The sequence below is a fragment of the Mustela putorius genome, unplaced genomic scaffold (genome assembly GCF_011764305.1).
Source record: "Mustela putorius furo isolate JIRA1106 unplaced genomic scaffold, ASM1176430v1.1 tig00000785_pilon_pilon_pilon, whole genome shotgun sequence".
Taxonomy (NCBI): domain Eukaryota; kingdom Metazoa; phylum Chordata; class Mammalia; order Carnivora; family Mustelidae; genus Mustela; species Mustela putorius.
Window position 1 is genome coordinate 1,135,101 of NW_025421480.1, and position 23,579 is coordinate 1,158,679.

Here is a 23,579-nt window from a genome sequence, read left to right on the forward strand (position 1 = left end):
TCAGAAATCAATGATCTCTTATGAAGCTTTCTTGAAGGAACTTTATCGAGCTGTGGGACCTGCTAGTTAAGGACTTGTTTGACTTGGATTTGTCTCTATTCTGTTGGACTTTTAAACTTTATTTTACATCATTCTTTGTCACTGTTGCACCTCACTGGGGCTTATGATTTCGGTGTGTGAGCGGATGATTAAGCAGATGAACTAATAGCCGATAAGCTTTTCATTAAGATCACCTCACAGGAGCCCCGCAACACTCCGAACAATGTCATTTCTCCAAAGCAGGGGTAAATCGGTAGCCAAATCTGGTCCCGTTTGTTTCTGCATGACTTGCAAGCCAAGAATGTTTTTCACAGTTTCAAACAGTTTGGGGGAAAAAATCAAAAGAAGATGAATATTTCATAACATATGAAAAGTATATGAAATTCAAATTTCAGGGTCTATCAATAAGTTTCATTAGAACACATTCTCACCCATCAGTTTACATACTGTCTACAAGGGTTTTCGGCTACAGCGGCAGAGTGAAACCTGAAATATCTGCTGCCTGGCCCTTTGCAGAAAAAGTTTGTCAAGCCCCCGCTCTAGCCTTCTCCGAGAGGAAAGGAGGCACCAGGCACCCAATCTCCCTGGGCACGTGCAAGATGATGATCTCTTTACAAACTTGTACAGGTGCCTCTTCCATGCAGTTATGGGGACTGAACAAGTCAAGGAATAGAGAAAAGACACGGAGTTGGTCCAGTCTCAGTGTTTGACTCAAATATTCCTTCAGGGAGTCTCAGTTGACAGGCTGAATGACAGACATTCAAACTTCTGCCTGGAAACCCCAAGCTGCAGGGTCTAGAACAGTCGTCAAAGGCTGTGCATGGGGAGTGTGGCTGGGAATTAAGAGTGAGCTTGGAACACACCTGATCGGCCTCCGAGGAGTGCCGTACTGTCTGAGCTAAACTGCTCTACCAGACGTCCTCTCTAACCGGCCCCCCGCCAGAGAATAGGAAGGAAACTGCATAGGTTTGGAAAAGGGGGGCCAATGAAGCAGGGAGCGGCCACTGCCCCAATCAAGCCTGGGCAGTTGAGATTCTGAAGATGAAAAAGAGCTTTGCAGAAAGCTACAGCAAGTAAAAGCTAGGCTGGAATGTCCGGAGAGGGACCAGAGTCAGCGTATGTGTCCGCCACAGATGGAATATACTCCTGAAAAGGTCAGAGAGGGGAAGAGTGGCCTTTTTCACCTGCTAGAGGGAGAAGACAACAGGAGAGGCTAAGATGGAATTGGGTGTGTGTGTCCTGCCCCTCCTTAGATGAACAAGGCTACAGGAATGTTCCTGAGGAAGAGATCCTCTGGATTAGCATTCAAACGAAAAAGAGCTCAATGAAAAATGGGAGGATATAAGATCAGGTCATCTGTGTTGAGTCACAGACCTGTTCCCCTGGGGCAAATAATGCATTATATGTTAATAAAAATAACTTAAAAAAATCATGTGGTCTGAACTGAAGCCCTAGAAAATTTAGTGATCCCTGTGATTAAAAGAAAAAAATCTTACCTATACCCCACATTTACCATTTGGGAATTGCTACCTCTACATGCTGTGTGTGTGTGTGTGTGTGTGTGTGTGTATAAATATACATATACACATACATATAAATATAAATATCCCATAACCCTTGTAATAACTGAGCAAGACAAATGGTTGTAGTGTAGTATCCCTATTTCATTAGCAAAGGAACCAAGAATTAGAGAGGTTAAGTGACTTGCTCATCTGACAACATGGAGATCTGACGTCTTGTCTATTCACTTTACTGTATTTACTTTACAGATGAGCACTAACATCTCCAAAAGACATAAAAAAGTGGTTCCTCCAAAATGAAATATATGCCAGTTTGTGCTAAGTATCACCTGCTTAATGAAGGAATTAATGGGGAGAGTAATTGAGGTGTCATAATTTAAGTGATACAAGAATGTGCTTGATAGGGAATGAATTTTTAGAAATTTCACTGTATTTCAGGAGTGGGAGTTAGGTGCAGCTTGATTAATCTTATCACCATCATAACTTTACCTGGTACTAATGGGTCAATTTATTAAACTTGATCTTTTCCATGATGGTGCACTGTCTCCCCAAATCAAAGAAATACCAATTTGCGAAATCCAGGCCTTTGACCAAAAGTCAAAAGAGAGAACTGGAGGAAGGAACATAGAGAACCCATTTTTACTGCTGGGATATGTCAATTAAGCAGCTAGATTTCTATAGTATTGGGGGGCTACTAGGAGATACCCCTCAAAAAATTAGGACTGAGTAAAACAGGGTAAGCTTCAAAATAACACAGCAGAAAACCAAGTCATCTAGGGAAAACTTCCTGACGCCAGGCCACGTACCTAGAAGTGTAAGCAGCGATCATGTTTACCTGGACTGAAGGGAAAGCAGGCACTGGGCAGCCAGGAGACTGGGCAGAGCCCCGCCTACCTGGGGAGCTGGCGGTGTGGGCTCACTTGTGAGAAGACCAGGAAGTGAGTTCCCCTTTAAAAGCAGTTCCTCCCCCAAAATAAAAAAAAATATATTAAAAAAAAAAAAACAGATAAAAGTAGTTCCTCCCATTTTCCAATAATTTTCATGGAGTGCTGGCCCAGGGAAAACATTCTCCTTCCCAACTGCCCAAACGACCTGAGCCGGACGTAAACATACAGAAGGGAAGGTAAAGAAAAAGGTAGAAGAGGGAAAGGATGAGACTATAATGGGTTGAGAGGGAGGAGGGGCACGGGGAGGGAATCTAAGGTTCCTACCAAATGCAGTCAGAGTGAGAGCGACATAGAATTCAGGGAGATCTTTTTTTCCCTGAGAAGTAAGGGACAAGTTCTTGTCATCCAAGTCTATTTCACTACATATTTAGGTGGTGTTGCCTAAAAAGAAAAAAAAAAAAAGAGAGAGAAATAATAGTAAGGCCTAAAGATCGTGTCAGAAACAGGAAAAGATCAGGAAATCTAATTTTTAAAAAAGAGAATGGAGGTGGAAGGCGCAGCTAGTGGAAAGAAGTTTTTAGAGAAGAGACGGACTTTTCTTTTTAACTGAGACGATGAAGAACATTGTAGGGAGGAATGGGGGGATTGCTGCTATGCTGAAATGCGGACGTGCCCTGACCTTGTTCCTCATTGAGTCTCGTGTCAAAGAGAAAGAAGAAATAAATGTGTGTGAGCACGTACACGTGCGTATTTGTTTCTTCATCCATATACACATATGTGTTTGCGGGTACTGTGTGCATATGTGCTTTAGTTGTGAATCTCCTTTTCTTGCTCATATTCACTCTCTCTGGTAGAAAATCAATGATGAAAGGCCAAAAGCAAAAAAGATAAATACATATGTTGGACCATCCGTCTCTTAATTTGGGGAGTTGACTAAATACAAAGTGCTGCTTTTTTGGGGAAAAAAAAAATTCTCTTTAGAAATCAGAGAGAGAGGCGCCTGGGTGGCTCAGTGGGTTAAGCCTCTGCCTTCAGCTCAGGTCATGATCCCAAGGTTCTGGGATCGAGTCCCGCATCGGGCTCTCCGCTCAGCAAGGAGCCTGCTTCCCCCTCTCTCTCTGCTGCCTCTCTGCCTACTTGTGATCTCTGTCTGTCAAATAAATAAATAAAATCTTTAAAAAAAAAGAAATCATAGAGAAAAAGCAAAATGTAGTTAGATTAGTAAAAAGAGTTCTGATCTATTTTTTAATATTGCTTTGTCAGTGCAAAAATAAAGGTTTTTAAAGATTTATTTATTTGTTTGTTTATTTGAGAGAGAGAGGGAGAGCTCCAGTGGGGGAGGGGCAAAGAAAGAGGGAGAGAGAGAGAGAATCTCACACAGACTCCCTGCTGAGCACAGAGCTCAATCCCACAACCCATGAGATCATGACCTTAACCAAAATCAGGAAGGGGACACTTAACCAACTGAGCCACCCAGGTGCCCCCAAAGTTTCTAAGTAAGCCAAAGAATGATATAAAAAGGAGAAGAAGGAGGAGGAGGAAAAAGAGGAGGAGAAGTAGTAGTAGTAGTAGTAGTAGTAGTAGTAGTAGTAGTAGTAGTAGTTGTTCTCGGCAGTACTGTTGCTAGTAATATTCTTTGGGCCTTTGCACAGGCAACCATGGGGAAGAGAGTGGCCATCATCGGAGCTGGTGTCAGTGGTTTAGCCTCCATCAGAAGCTGTCTGGAAGAGGGGCTGGAGCCCACCTGCTTTGAGAGGAGTGAAGATGTTGGGGGCCTGTGGAAATTCTCGGTGAGTGGGACATCAGTGCAGAAAACCAGGAAGTGAGGTGTGACGTATGTGAGAACACACTGCAGAAGCACAAGCCTCCAAACCAGATTCCACGCGGTTATAGCCCCTCTTAGGTTAGAATCTACAAAACACAGGAGCAGGTTGGAAAGTAAGTTGCTTGCTCACTTCAGAAGTAAATGAGATAGTGAGCTAGTTTTGTAGGTTCTATGTACAGAATTCACTGCTGGTAAACCATTAATAACTGAGCCACTTCTGGGAATGAAGTTCAAGGGCAAATATTGGTTAGGCTTATGTAATGTAACTGTACGAGTTACTCATTTAAAAAACAGAGTTGTTCTCATTGTTTTGTTAAGGTTAACTAAAGGTCCACTTAATGACCACGGTTTTAAGGTTTCAGGCGCTGTTTGGCCTTACAAAAACCATATAATTAATGATACTGCCAAAGGAGGAACCAAGAAGAAGGTACACTGATTTGAAGTTCTTCAATGTCCTTTAGTCTCTGTGCATTCATAATAATGACTCTGTCAGCAGACAGGCCTTCATGCAACCATTAAACCACTTCCTCTGTTGCCTGACAACCTCATCGGCAGGTGTGAGGGGCTTGCCCGTGCCCCAGCTCCCTCACTGTCCCACACCTGAGGAACACTGCATGGCTAAGCCTACCCCATATGTCTTCTTCTTCTTCTTCTGATAGACCATTCATATATGCAAATTTGGGAGGAGCAATAACCCTTTTTAAGCTACCATTTCCTCCTCAAGTGCAAAATAAGTATTATGTTTTATACCTCAAATAGATTGAATTTAAGGAGACAGTATCTGTGACAACTCTTTAAATATTATAAAGACATGAGAATATGGCTATTTTTCTGGGCTGTAAAGAATTCTTGAAACCCCTCAACATTTTGTATGATGTCGTAGAGCCTGACTGTGTTGCTGAAATGTGCTGACAGGGCTTCAGGTGAGCACTCGGTTGATTCTTAGGGATCTTCCAGTGAACGCTTTCTGCATGCCTAACACTGTTTCCCATTGAATTAAATTTTTACAACAATCCTATAAGGGAGGTATGAGTTTTGACAAATGAATCTGAAACCTTAAATAGAAAAAAAAAGTAGTAAACAGCTGGTAAGTGACAAAGACAAGATCCTGATTCAAGCTGGTCTGTCCCTCCAGCCTGAATGTTTAACTCCTCGGTAAACTGCCGGGTGCCATTCTGGTACATGGCCTATTGAACCAGCAGGATTTGCACAGGAATCTTGGCCAGTCCCCGTATTCAGACTCACTTTGCGGAACGTTGTTGGCGGTAGGTATTGCCCATACAGCTCTTGAGAGCAGCTACATATCCTGCTGCTCAGGAAAGACTTTGACATTTGAACCTGGCATCATAGATTGATGATGTCCTCAGCTGCAAACATATGCTTCTCTAAAGAAAAAAAAAAAATAGATAGACACCCCAGAGGTGGAACTGAGACCCAGAGGCTGAAGCCTTAAGACACAGAAGATTATTCTTAAACCTTGAAACCTAATAATGTTTACCCTACTAGATTTCAGAATTGGGACTGTTAACTGCTTTCTTCCTTCCATTCTCTCCCTTTTGGCATGAGAGCATCTATAACTGGCACCCAACACCTGTCTCATTGTTGTCCTTTAGTAGAGGAGAATTTGTGTGCTAGTCCACAGGTCCACAGACAGAGAGGCATTGTGGCCCAGAAAGGTCATACCCAGAGTCTCATTCATACCTGATTTGGGTAATTGAGGTGATGCAACTTGGGACTTTTGAGCTGGTGATGTAGAGATGAGATTCGGGACTTGCTCTGATACTGCAATGGATTGAGATTTGGAGGTGAAGAGATGGGGTGAATGTATTTTGCATGTGGAATAGATGTGAATCTTTAGGGGCCAATGGCCTGTGGTAGGCTGAACAACTGAACAATGGTCCCCCCCATAGGTACCAGGCCCTAATCCCTGGAACTCACAAATGTTCTTAATAAGGAAAACTAAGATATGATTAAGTTAAGAATCTTGAGATGGTGAAATTCTATACTATGTGGTGTGCTAAAAATGTCATAGCATGTATGCTTTTAATAGGAAGCAGAGGGAGACTTGACACCCAGAGATAGAAGGGGAAAGATAATGTGACCACTTCAGCAGAAAGAGAGATTTGAAGATGCTCTGACTGTTCTGACCTCCATCTTCAAGAAGGAGGAAGAGGCCATTAGCCAAGGGATGCAAGTGGCCTCTGGGTACTGAGAAGGCCAAGGAATGCTGGCATCCACCACGAGCTGGAAGGAAACAGAAATGAATTTTCCCCTAGACTCTCTGGAATGAACACAGCCCAGTGAAACACCTTGATTTCAGCCCAGTGATACTGATTTCTGACTACTGGCTTCTGGAATTCTCAGAAAATAGATTCCTGCTGTTTTAAGCCGTTAGGTTTGTGTTAACTTATTACAGTACCCAGGAAACTAATACACTGGTTACTCAGAGTTTCCTAATCACCTCTGTGAGAGGGTCTGCACCGCAGGTGGTGGCATAACTTCCCCTATTTCTCAAACACCACTAGGAGCCTACGCTGTATGCCTAGAATTCACATTATGGGATCATATTGTAAAATCCTGTTAATTTTGAATTTTCATTACCTTTGATTTCTAAAGTCAACACTTTACATTCTCTCAGCATTTTTCCCCCTTTGAGAGGTATCCAAAAACTTCTTAAGTGTGAAAAAATAAAGGTGCGGACCATTCACCACTATGGCTGTTTCCTGTCGCACCTCCCTGTGCCCTCCTAGTTCTCATGTGCAACACTGATCTCAAGCCAGAATGATGGATTTCCCTCACCTGTTTTGATCACTGAGAAAATAGAGTACTTTAGGAGTAGGCCACGGGTCAAAGGGAAATGTCTCTTTTTCCCAGGAGATCCCAGAACAATACATCAATAAAGTGTCCGGATTTGGGCCCAAAGTTTCATGAATAATCCTCTTTTTTTCTGGGCGAATAACCCTTTGTTCACCTCCCCTGATTTTATTCCACCCTTAGGATCAATTTGTTTCTTAATGTGTAATCTCTACCAAGCTTTCTAACCTCACCCAAACCCACAAATCACAAAATTACTAGACAAAAATAAATTGTTTTTATATATTTTAGAGTTAGCAAACTGGCTCTTTTTGTACTGCAGCTAATCTATTTTTTTTAAAGATTTTATTTATTTATATGACAGATAGAGATCACAAGTAGGCTGAGAGGCAGGCAGAGAGAGAGAGGAGGAAGCAGGCTCCCTGTGGAGCAGAGAGCCCGATGTGGGGCTCGATCCCAGGACCTTGGGATCATGACCGGAGCCGAAGGCAGAGGTTTAACCCACTGAGCCACCCCGGTACCCCTAATCTATTCTATTTTATCTATGCAGTTTTTTAGATTTTAATTTAACATTTTAAAATCATGATACTTTACATAAAAATCTAGAGATCTGTCCTCTTTGAAAAATCAGAAGATCATCCAACACTGTATTTCCCCTTACTCAAAGTAATAGCTGGCCTCTTTTAAACTAAATTTAAATTCTCTGTTTCATTATTTTCATTTTTGGCCCATTTCCTCATTTCTTGTAACTTTCTCTGCACCTATAGAATGTGTTACATACAAACAGCAATCCTTTAAATTACATGGAACAAAAGTCACAGCCGTTTACAGAATCTTTCATCTCCTTCTTCATATGGTTTTATGATCTTTTTTGTTTAAACAAGCCTTCATGTTTATATTGTTAGAATCGTGTAAATACTGGTCACTGTGGAGCCACTCAGTAGATTCTGATTACATTTTCTTCCTTGAACAACTTTTATTTGCACTGGAGTTAGTAATTGCCTTGTATGCTTTGTTTAACCTTACAAATACTATCTGTGATTCATCCCGGACCAAGCTCTCCCTCCAATTATGGTTCTCTTCTCAATAGGTTTAAACACACTGGCTGGTCCATCTGCTTAATTCTTCTTTTAATTGTCTCTTAAAGATAGTTCTTCTGCTTGTCTTCCTTCTCTAGTAAGCGCTGCATCACTGCTGCAGGGATAACCCTCTTTTTTGGAGCCCTTATTATACTATTATTTCGTTTAGTCTCTCCTGTTAGTAGATTACATTCAGACTACATCCTCTAGTCGTTCTCTGAGAAGTTACACATGTGAAAAAAAAAAGACTTTAGACCTTGTATGTCTTATTACATCATTGTTAGATCTGGATTCTTATTTGATTAGACCGAGGCTTAGCTTTGGGCTTTCTTTGGTCTGTTACACCCGTCGTCATTCATCTATGTTCAATCTTCTAAGATGTTCTCGCTGGGTTTTGTTTGTTCTTACTTTTCTTTCTTTTTTTACTTCCCTGTGGCTTCATACCTCTGATACTTTTACAGTCGTTTTAATAAAGACTTGGGTGAAAGAAGAGTTAAATACATCTATATGATGAAGTTCTAGAACCTAAGTGAGGTTCAGTGGGCTGAGGTCCAGAGCCAATGACCAAGAAAGAATTCTTGAGACATCTTTGGTGCAAAATGATGGTTTATTAAAGCACGGGGACAGGACCCGTGGGCAGGAAGAACTGCTGCCCCGGGTTGTGAGAGATGGCAGGTTCTGTACCCTACGTGGGCAGGAAGAGCTGCTGCCCCGGGTTGTGAGGGATGGCAGGTTCTGTACCCTACGGTTGGGGAAGGTGAGGGGAAGGGAAGTTTCAACGGAGTTTTCGTGTGTTAAAGAGGGCCTACAAGGTGCCAAGATATCGGAGGCCTTGCCCTTGTGGCTTGATCAACGTTGTCTTTAGGCCAGCCATTAACATCAAGATAGTTGGGAGATTCTTGGTGGGGGTCACAATCCTGCTATCAGTCGTCTTTGTTAGTGAGATTTAGGTTTAGATGAGGTTTAACTATATTTACATTCCCTTCTACCTCCGCCTCCTCCAGTTTTGTTTATCATCGGGAGGGAGACAGTAGGGCTTGAGAAACAAAGTTATTTGCCTCTGGAAATTTGTGCTATTGATAAGGTCAGAGGTGCCTGAGGAATGCTACACATATTACTGAGGGGGAGTGGATGGAGAGGGGGTGCAAGGTACCAGCTTTTTTTTTTTTTAAATTAAATGTATTTCTTTTCAGCATAACAGTATTCATTATTTTTTCACCACACCCAGTGCTCCATGCAATCCGTGCCCTCTGTAATATCCACCACCTGGTACCCCAACCTCCCACCCCCCCCGCCACTTCAAACCCCTCAGATTGTTTTTCAGAGTCCATAGTCTCTCATGGTTCACCTCCCCTTCCAATTTCCCCCAACTCCCCTCTCCTCTCTAACTCCCCATGTCCTCCATGCTATTTGTTATGCTCCACAAATAAGTGAAACCATATGATAATTTACTCTCTCTGCTTGACTTATTTCACTCAGCATAATCTCTTCCAGTCCCGTCCATGGGTATTCATCCTTTCTGATGGAGGCATCATACTCCATAGTAAGGTATCAGCTTTTGCTTTGTCTTCAGCCAACCTCCTGCTCCCTCATCATATATAATTGGTCACGTTTAATCGGAAGCTCGGATTACTTTTCTAACCAGAAAAGAATAAATCTACTTCCATTAAACAAGCAGGGTTTTGTTCTTTGTTGACCCCTCCCTCCAAAAAAATTATATTTAAAAATGCAATTGTTGACTCTCTAGTCATTCCCTAATGAACTTTCTACCTGATCAACTAAGGATCGGTCTATAAATATGGGCTCTGAGAGGCACTATGTAACACTGAGTAGGAACAGTAAGATGTCCATCATTGTTTAAATTGTTTTAAAAAAAGAAAAAGAGCAAGTCACAGATGATGTATTTAATTATGCTGCAGCTCCGTCCTCAGCAATCAGGACTTTGGGGGCCTAAGAAAATCTGCAGATCAATCAAGACTGATATCCTGGAGCAGCCAGTTGCAAAACTACCTCAAACCTGTCTCAAAGATTAGTATCATTCTTACTTTACCTCCCTTGGTGTAATATTACATAATTTTCCCCAACCGTGGCTTTCTCACTTCTGCCCTTATATTAGTTTTCTAAGTCTGCATAACAAATTACTGCAAACCGACCAACTCATAACAACACCCATTTATAACTCTCAGTTATGTAGGTCAAGAAACACAGCGTAGTTCAGCTTCCTCACTTTAAGGCCTCACAAGGCCAAAACCAAGGCGTGGCTGGGCTGGGCTGGGCTCTTACCTACAGGCACTAGAGAAGAACCTGCTTCCAAGTTCACACAGGGTGGTGGCTAAACTCAGTGTCTTACAGATGTCAGGTTAAGGTCTCTGTTTCCTTGCTGGCTACAAACGGGGGGATTCTCTCATCTTCTCTCATGATCTCCTTGTGAGTTCTTGATCTTTTGCAATGCTTTTTATCCATAAATACAGACTAGACTACTAATGCTCAGGTCACTCTTTTGTGTCTAGCACAAATAGGACAACAGATAAATATCCAAAATTACATAGGGAGGAGCATAAAAGCATTCCAAGACAAAAGAAGTACCCCCAATTGGCACAGCTTAATCTCCAAATATCTTTTGGATCAAAATTCAGTCTATCAGATCCTCTCAACCCCTGAATTTTTCCAAGATTGTATCTGAACTTATGGAGAAAAAGGACTTATATGACCTTGGGGTGGAGGAAAGCCGAAGTTTCTCAAATCCAAACACAGATTCTGGGACTATTCTCTGGCCCCTCTAGTCTCTTGGTGCCCCTGTTGTATTTGTTATCATTCATGCTTATCCTTTAGGAATCTTAAATTGAAGACGATAGTTGATGAACTTGGAGACTGTCCTCTCTTAGCTTAGAGGCCAAATGACCTTGCTGATTAAACGCTACTTGCCTCCTATGAACCTCCCCAAGATCCAGTTTTCCCATTAAGTTCCTAAACCAAGTAGGCCGCTCTCCAGCTTTCTCCTAAAACACCACTTAGCCCCCTCCATGGCAACTCTCTGATAGGTGACCTTCTACAAGTCTCAGATAATTACTATGCTTCTATGGAGCTAATAAAACACTGTACGTTAATAAAGATAAAAAAAATTTTAATTTCTGCATTTCTATTGGGAGCAAGTGGGAGCTCCCCGTTTTGCTCGAACTAAATGTGTTCAAGAGAGCTAAGCTACGATCCTGCCTCTTCCTTATCACTGCTCCTTGACTCCTCTGTGGCAACTTCCCCCTACCCAGGTTGGTCCAGGGCGAGTCTTTAAGATAAGTGATATCTTATCAAAATCTCCAATGTGAAAACAGAAGCTTCTCTGCCCTCAGTGTTTGACATGAGGTATGTTAATCTTGACATTTCGCCCGAAGAAGAAACATTAAAGAAGAAACATTAAGACGGAGTGACTGACCCCCACCCTCCTCCCCTTTCTCCCACCCAGTCCTCCACACTTCCCCCTTCCGTTTCTTTTAAATCATTGCTTTTCAAACTAGAAATTAGGACCTATTAGGGTGTTATGAAATAAATTAATGAATCGATCTGCATTTTTAAATGGGAAGGATAGAACATATTAGAATGCAACTCAAATAGTTAGGTATGATTTATTCATAAAACTTATGTTGTGTGTGTGTGTGCATGTACTGTGCTGCAATATAAAATACATCACTAACTATAGGTTGTGGCCAAAAACATTTGAAAAACACTATTATAAATGTACCGTAAGTCCTCTCTGCCCTAGGTACGTAAGAAAATATTATGTTCTAATTCACCAGAAGTACCTCATGATATGCTAAAGAAGATTTTTTTTTACTGTGGTGAGCATACCTCAATAATATTTATCATGTAACCATTTTAAAGTGTGTAGTTCTGTGGCATTAAGCATAAGCTTAATGTTGTACATTGTTGTACATTGTTGTACAATCATACCATCCTCCATGTTCAGAACATTTTACAGTCCTCCCAAACTAAAACTCTGCCAATTAGACAATAACTCCCCTTCTTCCTAGCCTCAGGCAACCACCACTCTTTCTGTCTCTGTGAATTGGATAACTCTGGATATCTCATATAAGTGGAATCATGCAGTATTTATCCTTTTGTGACTGGCCCATTTCACTTAGCATAATGTCCTCAAAGTTAATCCATATCATCATCACATATATTAGATTTTTCCCCTTCAATTCCAGTTATATATTCCTAAAAAGGCTTAATGAAATTCAAAATTTGTTTCCCTTAGAAAAAATGTTAAGAAAGATATATTCGTCCATATTCTAAGTTTCTTTGATTAGCATCAAACTGTTTAAGTAAAGTTAATTTATTCCTCATCTTACTGAATTAACTTATGGGTAAAGGTGAGTGATAATTATTTGGAGCTGGAACTGACCATGGGAAGTTCACCCATTGACAAACTCTCTTCCATTTGAAATGATATATTTACAGGACCACGCAGAGGAAGGCAGAGCCAGCATTTACCAGTCTGTCTTTACCAACTCTTCCAAAGAGATGATGTGTTTCCCAGACTTCCCATATCCTGATGACTTCCCCAACTTTATGCACAACAGCAAGCTCCAGGAATATATCACTGCATTTTCCAAAGAAAAGAAGCTCCTGAGATACATACAATTTAAGGTAAGAGGCTATCAAAAGATTAGTTTGAGGCATAACTGTGAGGAATTCTATATTTATTAGCAGATTCTTATTTTTCCTTTCAGTATTTCTTCCTTATTGTCAACATTTTTAATATTGTGGTCCCCTGACCCTAGATTCAGAGAGTACATTGGAAATTTATAAAATACCACATATTCAGTTCTTAGACAAAAATGTTATTAACTTAGAAATCAACAAGAAATAAATAAATGTAAAATAGCCATGAATTTATAAATTCAAAACTATTTTTTTCTGAACAATTTATGGCTCAAAGAAGAAACTGCAATGGAAATCTTTATATCTGAATGATAAATTCTACGTATCAGTACTTGTGGGAAGCATAAAGACCAAAACTTTCATGAAGATTACAAGCTTAAATACTTATTTAGAAAATAAAAAGTTTCAAAAACAAGATAAAGAAATTAGGAAAATAAAAGTGGAATAAACCCAAAGGAACATAGAATGAACAAGATAATAAAAAGAAATTAATGAAATAGAAAAGCATAATAAGATTAGAGAGTTCATCTTTTCAAAAGGAAAAATTAGATAAAAAGCTGACAGTTTGAGGAAAAAGGAACAAAGATGCAAATAAATAATACTAGAAATGAAAAAAATGGGTAAAACTGATGTGGGTGAAATAAAAAATGTAACAGGAATACTATAAAAGTGTTTGCCAAATAAGGTTTAAATTGGTTACAGTTAAAATCTTTTTTTATTTAAACTTGCCAAAACTCACACAGAAAGAAGTAGAAAGTCTGAATAGGTCTTTTGGAACTTAGAATTCTTTTGAATCAGAAACTAAAATTTTTCCCATTAAGAAAAGTTTCCACAGGTAATTCCAAATTTGCAACAAACAAATTATTTCAATATTTTATAGACCCCAGATACTAAAAATCAAAGTATGACTTCCCAACTTATTCTGTGACATTATAACCTTGACATCAAAAGCAAACAAAAAGAATAGGAAATAAGAAAATTCAGACATAGTTCCCTCATGAATGTCAGTGGAAAAAATTCAAAAGTGAATCCAACAAAATATTTTAAAAAATGAACCATCTTCACTGAGTTGAGTTTGGGCTAAGAATACAGAATATTTCAATATCACGAAATATAAATATGTAATTTAGTGCAAAACCCTGTCAAAGGAAGAAAACAACACATTTACTAACTTCTGAAAAGGCATTAGATAAAATTTAACATCCATTTAACATTTAATGAAAGAAATTAATGAAATAAACTACCTAAAAGAAAAGCAAAGCAAAGAAAAAAGAAAGTGAAGTCTCACCAGACTAAGATTAGAAGGGAATTTTCTTGATCCACAGAAACATATTATCTTAAATCTGCACTGCTCAATGCGGTAGCCACTAGCCAAAAACTGAGATGTGCTGTAAGCTTAAGGTACTGGATCTCAAAATCTTCAGCAGACGAATGGATAAAGAAGATGTGGTCCATAAATACTATGGAGTATGATGGCTCCATCAGAAAGGATGAATACCCAACTTTTGTATCAACATGGACGGGACTGGAGTGAAATAAGTCAGGCAGAGAGAGTCAATATCATACGGTTTCACTTACTTGTGGAGCACAAGGAAACGTGGAGGACATTAGTAGAAGGAAAGGAAAAGTGAAGGTTGGGGGGGAATCGGAGGGGGGGAATCAGAGAGGGAGACAAACTGTGAGAGAATGTGGTCTCTGAGAAACTAACAGAGTTTTGGAGGGGAGGGGGTGGGGGGTTGGGTGAGCCCGGTGGTGGGGATTAAGGAGGGCACGGATTGCATGGAGCACTGGTGTGGTACATAAACAATGAATCTAGGAACACTGAAAAAATAAAATAAAAGTTAACAATAATAGTAATAATAAGCTTCTTGGCCTTTTGGCTAAGATCAAGTGTAACATAATAGTAATAATAATAATAATTAACATAAAAATGTCAGGGAAATTGGTAGTATACAAGATCAAGATATAAAAGTCAATTGCATTTCTGTAAACCAGCAGCCAAAAACCAGAAACTATAATCCAAAAAGGAACCATTTATCATAATATAAATAAATGCATAGTCCTAGACTTATTCTAAATAAATGATATGTAAGATTTTATGGATTCATAAGTGCTTATTTTATTGTATTTCATAAGTAACAGGCATTATACAAATCTGTGTACTGTGTACATTTCACACTGTGTTTAATCAGTATGAAATGCTATACATAATAAAATTTATAAGAATGACTTGTACCAAACAGAGGTCCTTTTCCCAATACAATCAGAAGAGCTGAAAAAATATTTTTGACAAAAGAACATACCAAGCTACAGGCAGCTGTTCAGCTGTGAATAAATATTTACTGATAATCCAATCCAGTGAAACTCAGTATATGGGCCAAATAACATCAACATCTCCTGGGAGTGCATTAGAAATTCAAATTTTCGTATCCTATGCCAGATCTACTGGTTCAGAACATCTGGGACTGTGGCCTGGGAATCTGTACTTTAATAAGCTTTCCTGGTAGTTCTCATGCACACTAATTTGAGAACTCATTCTCTGAATATAGATGATGTCTTTCATTTAAGACAATAATGTTAAAAATTAAAATAACTAAAGAGATATGTCAAGAAGTAGTAATTGTTACTACAAAAATGACTGGCCACCAGATTACTTAGTACATGTGGTACACGCCACATGTAAGCTATGATTGAGTTCACTGTCACATCTCAAAGAGGGGAGTCACTCAGTACAAAACATACGGGCTCTACCCAAGAAGATATGTGAGGATAAAAATGTATATTTACCTGGGCATCTAGGTGGCTCAGTCAGTTAAGCATCTGCCTTCAGCTCAGGTCATGATCCCAATGATGAAGTCCCATAACCTAAGTCAGGTTCGGTGGGGTGAGGAGGTTCGGAGCCGACGACTAAAGAAAGAATTCTTAAGACGTCATTGGTGCAAAATGGTGGTTTATTAAAGCACGGGGACAGGACCCGTGGGCAGGCAGAGATGCGGCTGCCCCGGGTTGTTAGGAGTGGTTGGCTGCCCCGGGTTGTTAGGAGTGGTTGGTTATATACACAGGAGTTGGGTAGGTGAGGACAAAGGGGTATTCAGAAGGGCTATTGGGGCAAAGAATACCATCAGAATAAAGACAATTGAGAGTCTCCTGGTGGAATGTTACATTCCTGCTATCAAGCATCCCTGTTAATGAGATTTAGGTTTCTGGTGGAATGTTACATTCCTGCTAATCTCAAGGACATTTGCAAACCAAGGGAGACTCCTGTCTTGCAGGATTGTGATCTCAGCAAGTTAACTATTTATCATTTTATGGCAGTCAGGGGTGCCTGAGGAATGCTACACCTATGGAGGGGAGCGGATGGAAGGGGGGGGTGCAAGGCGCCAGCTCTTGCTTTGTCCTCAGCCAGCCTCCTGCTCCCTCATCATTCCCCCCTGAACAATTTTGACCCTTAAATCTTTAAGGTGGTTGAAGGTGGAATTTCTCATCTTCTGTAACTTCTTCGTGCTGAATAGGGGCGTAGAGCTGTCCCTACCTGCTCGGGTCAATATTGGTCAGGGTAGGAACGGATAAGAGAGTTATGAAAGGTGGAGGCAGCTGAATCCAGCGCTGACAGTGAAGAGGCGTCCTCGCGTGTGACAAGGATCGTCTGCCGTGGTGTAGTCATTGTAGCAATGGAGTCTCGGCACCAAGTAGAGAAACATGGAACAAAGCAACATAATAAGGCGATAAGAATAAGAAGCCCGAAAAGGAGATTCGGCCATAGTCCTCCTTCAAACCAGGAACTTAACCATTCACTGAGAGAGAGAGAAGGATCTTGTAGGGCCTTAATCTGGGTATTCATATCTTTTATTAGTCCTGTGACATTTTTGTGATAGTCTGGAATGTACACACAATATTCTGTCTTGATAATTGCACATGTGCCACCCTGTGCTGCTGTCAGAACATCTAAGGCCATCCTATTCTGTAGGACTGCCTGGCGTATTTGTGACACTTCGGTATTAAGCAGGGAGATGCTATTTAGTGGATCATTAAGTGCCTTTGTAGTATATTTATTAAGCGCTTCTACATGCCACATGACATCCTCTAGTCCCGCAGATGGAACAAAAATGGATGCTAAGTGATCATACCATTTAAAAACAGATCGTGTCCATCTCTGTTTCAAGTTGGAGAGATTAGCTGGAGTTGTAATGGTTTTAGTAATGCGCCCATGGATCCAGGCAAATCCTAAAGTACAGCGACCTATCCACCCTGGAGGAAGCCAGGGCCACAGGTTGGTTCCACATATCCAGTGGGTTCCGTTTAGAGCTGGCCATCTAATGCCAGGTCGCCTTACCCAATCAGTAGCAAAACATTCAGTAGCCTGGAGTACTATTATTTGGGAACACATTTCTAGTGATAGCCATCCCAGATATCGTGTGTTATTTGCCCAAGTACCACTCGTATGATTCCTTTGTTCCCAGCATAAAACTGCCTTTTTACTGAGCTGTCCAATCGTGGGTGTGAACCACAAATATGTATCTCGGATCTGATATATGCCATCTTCAGTATAGCGATAAGGAGGGTTTTGTAACTTAGGCCCATATTTGATTGGGGAGTTATGGCTTGATAGCAATCCCCTTTCCTTCCAAATAGCTCCATGGGCATGTAGTACCAGGAAAGCATACTTGGAGTCAGTATAAATGTTAATTCTTAGACTTTGGCAATTGCAAAGTGCTAGTGAGCACTATGGCACACCTAGCTTTTCTTATTTTTTTCTATGAAAACTACTGTCATCAGAAAACCAACTGTCATTCATATTTTTAACAGGGGCATCTTAAATCTGGACAAATAGAGTAAGCAAGATTAATAACCTTTTTTGCTCTATAGAGAAACTATAATCTTTTAGTTCATTTAGTCCCATGTTACTAATTCTGGTGAATGCGGCTTTAGTCCGTTTTGGAAATTCTTACCCATTTCAGTTTTAGGATTTTCAAGCATATCAAATATCTGTATTTCTCCTGAAAGTCCTTTATAGGAATCTCCTTGAAGATAAAACTCATTTTACAAGAGAATTAAAACAATTATAAATTACAAAAACTCAGAATGGATATGGTTAGAGCTAAAGAGACACGGGAGTTTACAATTTAGCTGCAAGGAAATCAGGTTATTTCTGTGATACATAACATTTCCATAATTACAGTATCAAGCGGTGATCTCTCAAAACGTTAAAACTTTAGGAAGTGCGTAGAATCTCTAGAATAGTTATAGTATTTTCCCAAATGTAATCCAAGGTTTATCATTGGTTCAGTAGTACTTCATGAGCAACTTCACATACCAAGGAAAAGCCTGAGTTAAAGAGATTTACGATTTAAATCTTGTCAACATTTGCTAAAATCTTAGAAAGTTTTAAAGCACATGCCTAAATATAATTAGGGATGTTAAACACCTGATAAAACTGAACATAGAAACTCTCGTTTTTCTGGGCAGGCAAAGAGAAAACCATTTACATTTTCTTAACAGCAGATCAATTGATCTAAGAAAACATTGTCCTTTTGAACAGAGAATTTCAGTCTTGTACCAATGTACCTTTAAAACCCATTCATTTCAATCTTAATCCATTCTTGACCATAGCTAAAATTCCTTTTCTGAAGATTTCCCTTCACAAACCTTTTTCAACTTTCCTTTGCATTCAGGTTTTGTCCAAAGCCATTTCCTTCTAAACAACCATCTCATTTAGGACAAAATTACCTTCCTTTACCTTCAACAAAATGTATTCCCCTTCCTTAAATCTTTCTTACATATCTCCTACTTTCCTACATACAGTTTCCCTTTATTTCCATCAGTCTTAGTTACACTAAGCAGAACTTCGTATTCTTAGAAACACCTTTAGTTATTAACCAATTGTGAACTGTTACAACAGAATTCTTCAGGTGGCAATTTATGAATCAGTTAAGTGGCAAACAAGTTTACCAACAGATTTAAATACTCTTAGTTTCTTTGCAGTAAGAAGTCAAAAGCACAAACCTACATTCAGTAATTAACGACTTAGCATTTTATCCTGTTTGGTTAAGACCTAGATGTCCACAATTTAATTCCATTTGTCATCCAAGCAAAACTTTAAAACTTTCAGGTTACCAAAGACTTTGAAAGCTACTTCAGCAATTACCCATTAGAACTTTGAGACAGACAATTAACCATCAGTTTAGTCATTTCTTTGCTAACAAATTTTAACAAGTAACACAAGCTTATTTGACCTTCAGTAAACTTTGATAGAATAAAAGCTTCACATTTACTGCTGTTACTTCAAAGACACGTCTTAATTAAACCAACAAACTTAACTTAGTTCCAATAGTGATTTATGTTCCACCTGGGCCCACTCCACTTTGAATGTTTACCTGAGACATGCGTGGGAAGATCTGGAGTGGGGAGTGTTAGGTCCAGGGGGTACTCTTCTTGCTCCTTGACAGTGAAGAGAGAAGGAGCCGTGGTGCATGATCTAGAAGCTAGTCATGCAGGCTGCACGCACCTTGGTGCAGAAACACGTAAGGGGGGAAACAGAGGAAACAAAGTGCTGCCACGAGGCAGAGAAGGGATTCCCGGTTTCAGAGCTCATAAGCCCCAACAGAGAAGCAGACGCCATGCTTTCCCAACAGCAAGGGGGGAGGGGTTAGGCAGTCCAAGTCGGGCCAGAGAACACAGGGAAACTTCCCCGAAACAAAGAGAGTTTCGGCAGCTGCTTGGGAATATTCCTTATAGTCTCTGTCTCGAGTTAGACCAACCCCAGTTGGCTCCAGTTATAGCCATTAACACGGGAAGTGAGTGAGGGAGAAGCACCCACATCTATTAGGAGTAACAGAGAGAAATAAAGCCAGAATCCCCTTTGCTAGGGATAGCCCAGCAACCTGGGTTTACTAGAAGAAGGCTTATTTACGTAATTACCATCCAATATGTCAGGAGAAAGTTTACTAGCTGACTCATTTGGGCAAACACATTTCGCAAAAGCCCCTTAGTCTGGGGTCCTGGTATAGAGCCAATAAAGGCCTAGGTATGAGCAGTGAAGGTATCCTAGGTCCATTTGCCCTGTTTCCTGCAGAGGAGATCTAACTGATAGATCCCACTGAGGCCATGCAGTGTTTCAGGAGCTCAGTCCTTTCCTAAGTTTTGCAATCCAAATTATTTCCAGTGGGTTAAAAGGCACCCCAAGGTAGAGTCCTTGGGAACTGAAGAAGTCTACTGAGGCCATGCTTCCAGAAAAGTAATGAAGGTCCATTACCAAATCCCCCCTGACTCCTGGGTAGCGTCCCACGCAGGATATGTCAGAGGTTCCTGTGTGTCAAAAGCGACCAGAGGCGTCCCTCAAGATATCGCTATTGATCACCGCCATGCCTTAAAAGGCCCTGGAGGGGTGCCGGCGTCCCTCCACTTCCCCATCGCATCCTAGGCTACAGATGGGTGCCTGGTGAATGGACTAAAACGCTTGTGCCATGCCATCGTCTGTCCTGAAGACTGCATACTGTCTTGCCATATTAACCCATGGAAATACTAGAAAAGTTTGGCAAGGGGAAATTACTCAATTTCATGGCTTTAGGCGGTTTGCAGAAGACACTGACGAGAAACAGTAAAGACTGAAATCCATCATGGTCTATGCGACATTCCAACACATGTGGTCCTTACAGCCAACTTCCCTAGGAAACGGTCCCCTGTTGCGTTTTAATTCAATCGGGTACTGGTTTCGGCCGGCTCCCAGTGGAGGTCCCGCGGCCAGAAGTGGCTAGACCGGGCATGTGGAGGGGATCACATTAGATCATTCAGGAGGAAACCTCACACGGGAGTCTTAAGATTGGCAGCCGTCCTGGTGACTTAGTTGGCTGTCCCGTGCCCAAGAGAGACAACTTTCTATAAGAACAGGAATAGAGTGAGGCCATCAAGTTTCTGGGTCTTATTGCCATTCCGGCCAGGGTACTAGCTTACAGCCAAAAGGCAGACGCTCTCCTCCCAGTAGAGTAGCCACGGGCTAGAGGATTACAGCCTGAGCAATTGACATGCAAGTGTTCCAATAAGACCATACTTCTTGAAAAGCCCCTGAAATCAGAGTAAACAGAAAGAAAGTACTCACCAATTTTGCACCGAAGCTCAGAGTCCAAATGTAAAGACTCACAGCCCCACGTTGGGTGCCATATGATGAAGTTCTAGAACCTAGGTGAGGTTTGGTGGGCTGAGGTCCGGAGCCGATGACCAAGAAAGAATTCTTGAGACATCTTTGGTGCAAAATGGTAGTTTATTAAAGCACGGGGACAGGACCCGTGGGCAGGCAGAGACGCGGCAGCCCCGGGTTGTTAGGAGTGGTTGGTTATATACACAGGAGTTGGGTAGGTGAGGACAAAGGGGTATTCAGAAGGGCTATTGGGGCAAAGAATACCATCAGAATAAAGACAATTGAGAGTCTCCTGGTGGAATGTTACATTCCTGCTATCAAGCATCCCTGTTAATGAGATTTAGGTTTAAAGACAATTGGGAGTCTGGTGGAATGTTACATTCCTGCTATCAAGCATCCCTGTTAATGAGATTTAGGTTTCTGGTGGAATGTTACATTCCTGCTAATCTCAAGGACATTTGCAAACCAAGGGAGACTCCTGTCTTGTAGGATTGTGATCTCAGCAAGTTAACTATTTATCATTTTATGGCAGTCAGGGGTGCCTGAGGAATGCTACACCTATGGAGGGGAGCAGATGGAAGGGGGGGGGGTGCAAGGCGCCAGCTCTTGCTTTGTCCTCAGCCAGCCTCCTGCTCCCTCATCACCAAGGTCCTGGGACTTAGCCCCATGGCCAGCTCCCCACTCAGCAGGGGGCCTGCTCCTCTCTCCACCGTGCCCCACTCATGTTCTCTCTCTCTCTCTCTCAAATAATCAAATAAAATCACAAAAAATATATATTTACCATTTGATATTTTAATTTTTTAATTTTAAATTTGTAATATGTATTTTTTAAATTTTTTAATGTTTCAGTTATGACTTAGAGAGAGAGAGCTAGAGAAAGAGAGAGAGAGAGCACATGAGCAGGGTAAGGGGCAGAGAGAGAAGCAGACTCGTGGCTGAGCAGGGAGCCCGAGGCAGGGTTCAATCCTGGGACTCCAGGATTCTGACCTGAGCTGAAGGAACAGGCTTAACCGACTGAGCCACCCAGGCTCCCCCATAATATGTATGTTAATAATGGATGATTTTTCCTAAGGCACTGTTGAGGACTTTTTCCATACTATTTTGTCAAGTTGGTGTCAAATGTACCTGCTAGCATGGAAAAGGCAATCTTTCTGTATTTCTTTCAGACCCTTGTATCGGGTATAAATAAACGTCCTGATTTCTCAGTCACTGGTCAATGGGATGTTACCACCGAAAGAGATGGTAAAAAAGAATCAGCCGTCTTTGATGCTGTGTTGGTTTGTTCTGGACACCATGTGTACCCCAACCTACCAAAAGAGTCCTTTCCAGGTAAGGCTGAAATTTAGTCTGCCGTCTACACATCTGGCATGAGGGAATATCTTCACAGTATTTTTTTATATATTCAAAAGTACAGATCAAATTAAAGCATGCTTCTGTTATTACATGGAATATATCTGGACTGTTAAAGTTCCATATTCTTTTTAACTGCATTCACCCACAAGTCTTTTACAACAGTTTTTTTTTTTTTAATGGAAACCAGATGATTCCTATGTTTCCCACTTTTCACTCAGGACTAAAACTTTTTAAAGGCAAATGCTTCCACAGCCGGGATTATAAGGAGCCAGGAATATTCAAGGGGAAGCGAATCCTGGTGATGGGCCTGGGGAATTCAGGCTGTGATATTGCCACGGAACTCAGTCACACAGCTGAACAGGTACCGTTTCTCAGGTAGTCAGGAGCTGTCTCTGAGGGAACCGAGACAGCTACCATTTGGAAGGTGTGATAAGGAACTAGGGAGGGGGTAGTGGTGGGCAGGGTTCTTGACTGGAAGACGAAGCAGTTTCATGCATCTCAGGTTCCCTCCATAACAGGTGAGGTTTTGGTTTGGTTTTTAGTTTTTGTTTAGATTTATTTATCGATTTGAGAGGGGATGTGTGTGCAAGCAGGGATAGAAGCAGAGGGAGAGGGAGAGGGAGAGAATGTCAGGCAGAATCCCTGCTGAGGCTGAGGAGGGAGCCCCACATGGGGCTGGATCCCCCAACCCTGAGATCATGACCTGAGCCAAAATCAAGAGTCCGGCTGACTGAGCCACCCAGGCGCCCCAAGTGAGGTTTTAAATGGTTTGGTGTGACAAAGGCAGAATATCACTAAGGAGTGATGTCATTCAACAATCTTCTTCAGGACAATTTGGTATCTAACGTGTCAGCAATGCCTCTGACACTAATGTGGATTTAGGGTTAAGATTATGACTCTGACACTCTTGAGTTTAATACATCAATCCCTCTGACTGTTAGTTTTCTCACAAAGATAAATAAAGCAGATAGAATTCGAACCTACATTTTGAGCTTGGTAAGTAGTCAAAGCATTTACATATGATGTCAGCAAGAGAGTTCTATGTTCATTCGCTCACGCATACGGTCGTCCCATACTTCTTTGCTGAGAGCCTACTGTGTGCCACACTGGCTTGAGTGCTGGAGAGAAAGCGGAGAATAAAACAGACACGATGCCCGCCCTGAACTCAGAGTCTAGTGTAACATATAGATATTAAATAAGTAAATGCACGAATAATGTGAAAATTGTGAAAAGTGCTAGTAAAAAAAACAAGGAAAAGCGTGGATAAGG

The 23,579-nt window shown here is 41.1% G+C and overlaps 1 protein-coding gene across 2 annotated transcripts in view; it reads left to right on the forward strand.

Moving 5' to 3' along the window:
- Positions 1-2,570: 2,570 nt before the first annotated feature.
- The window catches only part of FMO3 (flavin containing dimethylaniline monoxygenase 3), a 31,229-nt gene continuing 10,220 nt past the window's right edge, over positions 2,571-23,579 (forward strand). The window contains exons 1-5 of one of the 2 annotated variants that reach the window (XM_004756690.3): positions 2,571-2,694; positions 4,099-4,236; positions 12,620-12,808; positions 22,124-22,286; positions 22,529-22,671. In XM_004756690.3, the coding sequence (XP_004756747.1) occupies positions 4,105-4,236; positions 12,620-12,808; positions 22,124-22,286; positions 22,529-22,671 (627 nt within the window). In that variant the 5' untranslated portion in view covers positions 2,571-2,694; positions 4,099-4,104. The remainder of the gene's footprint in view (positions 2,695-4,098; positions 4,237-12,619; positions 12,809-22,123; positions 22,287-22,528; positions 22,672-23,579) is intronic. The other variant, XM_004756689.3, reaches the window with a different exon arrangement.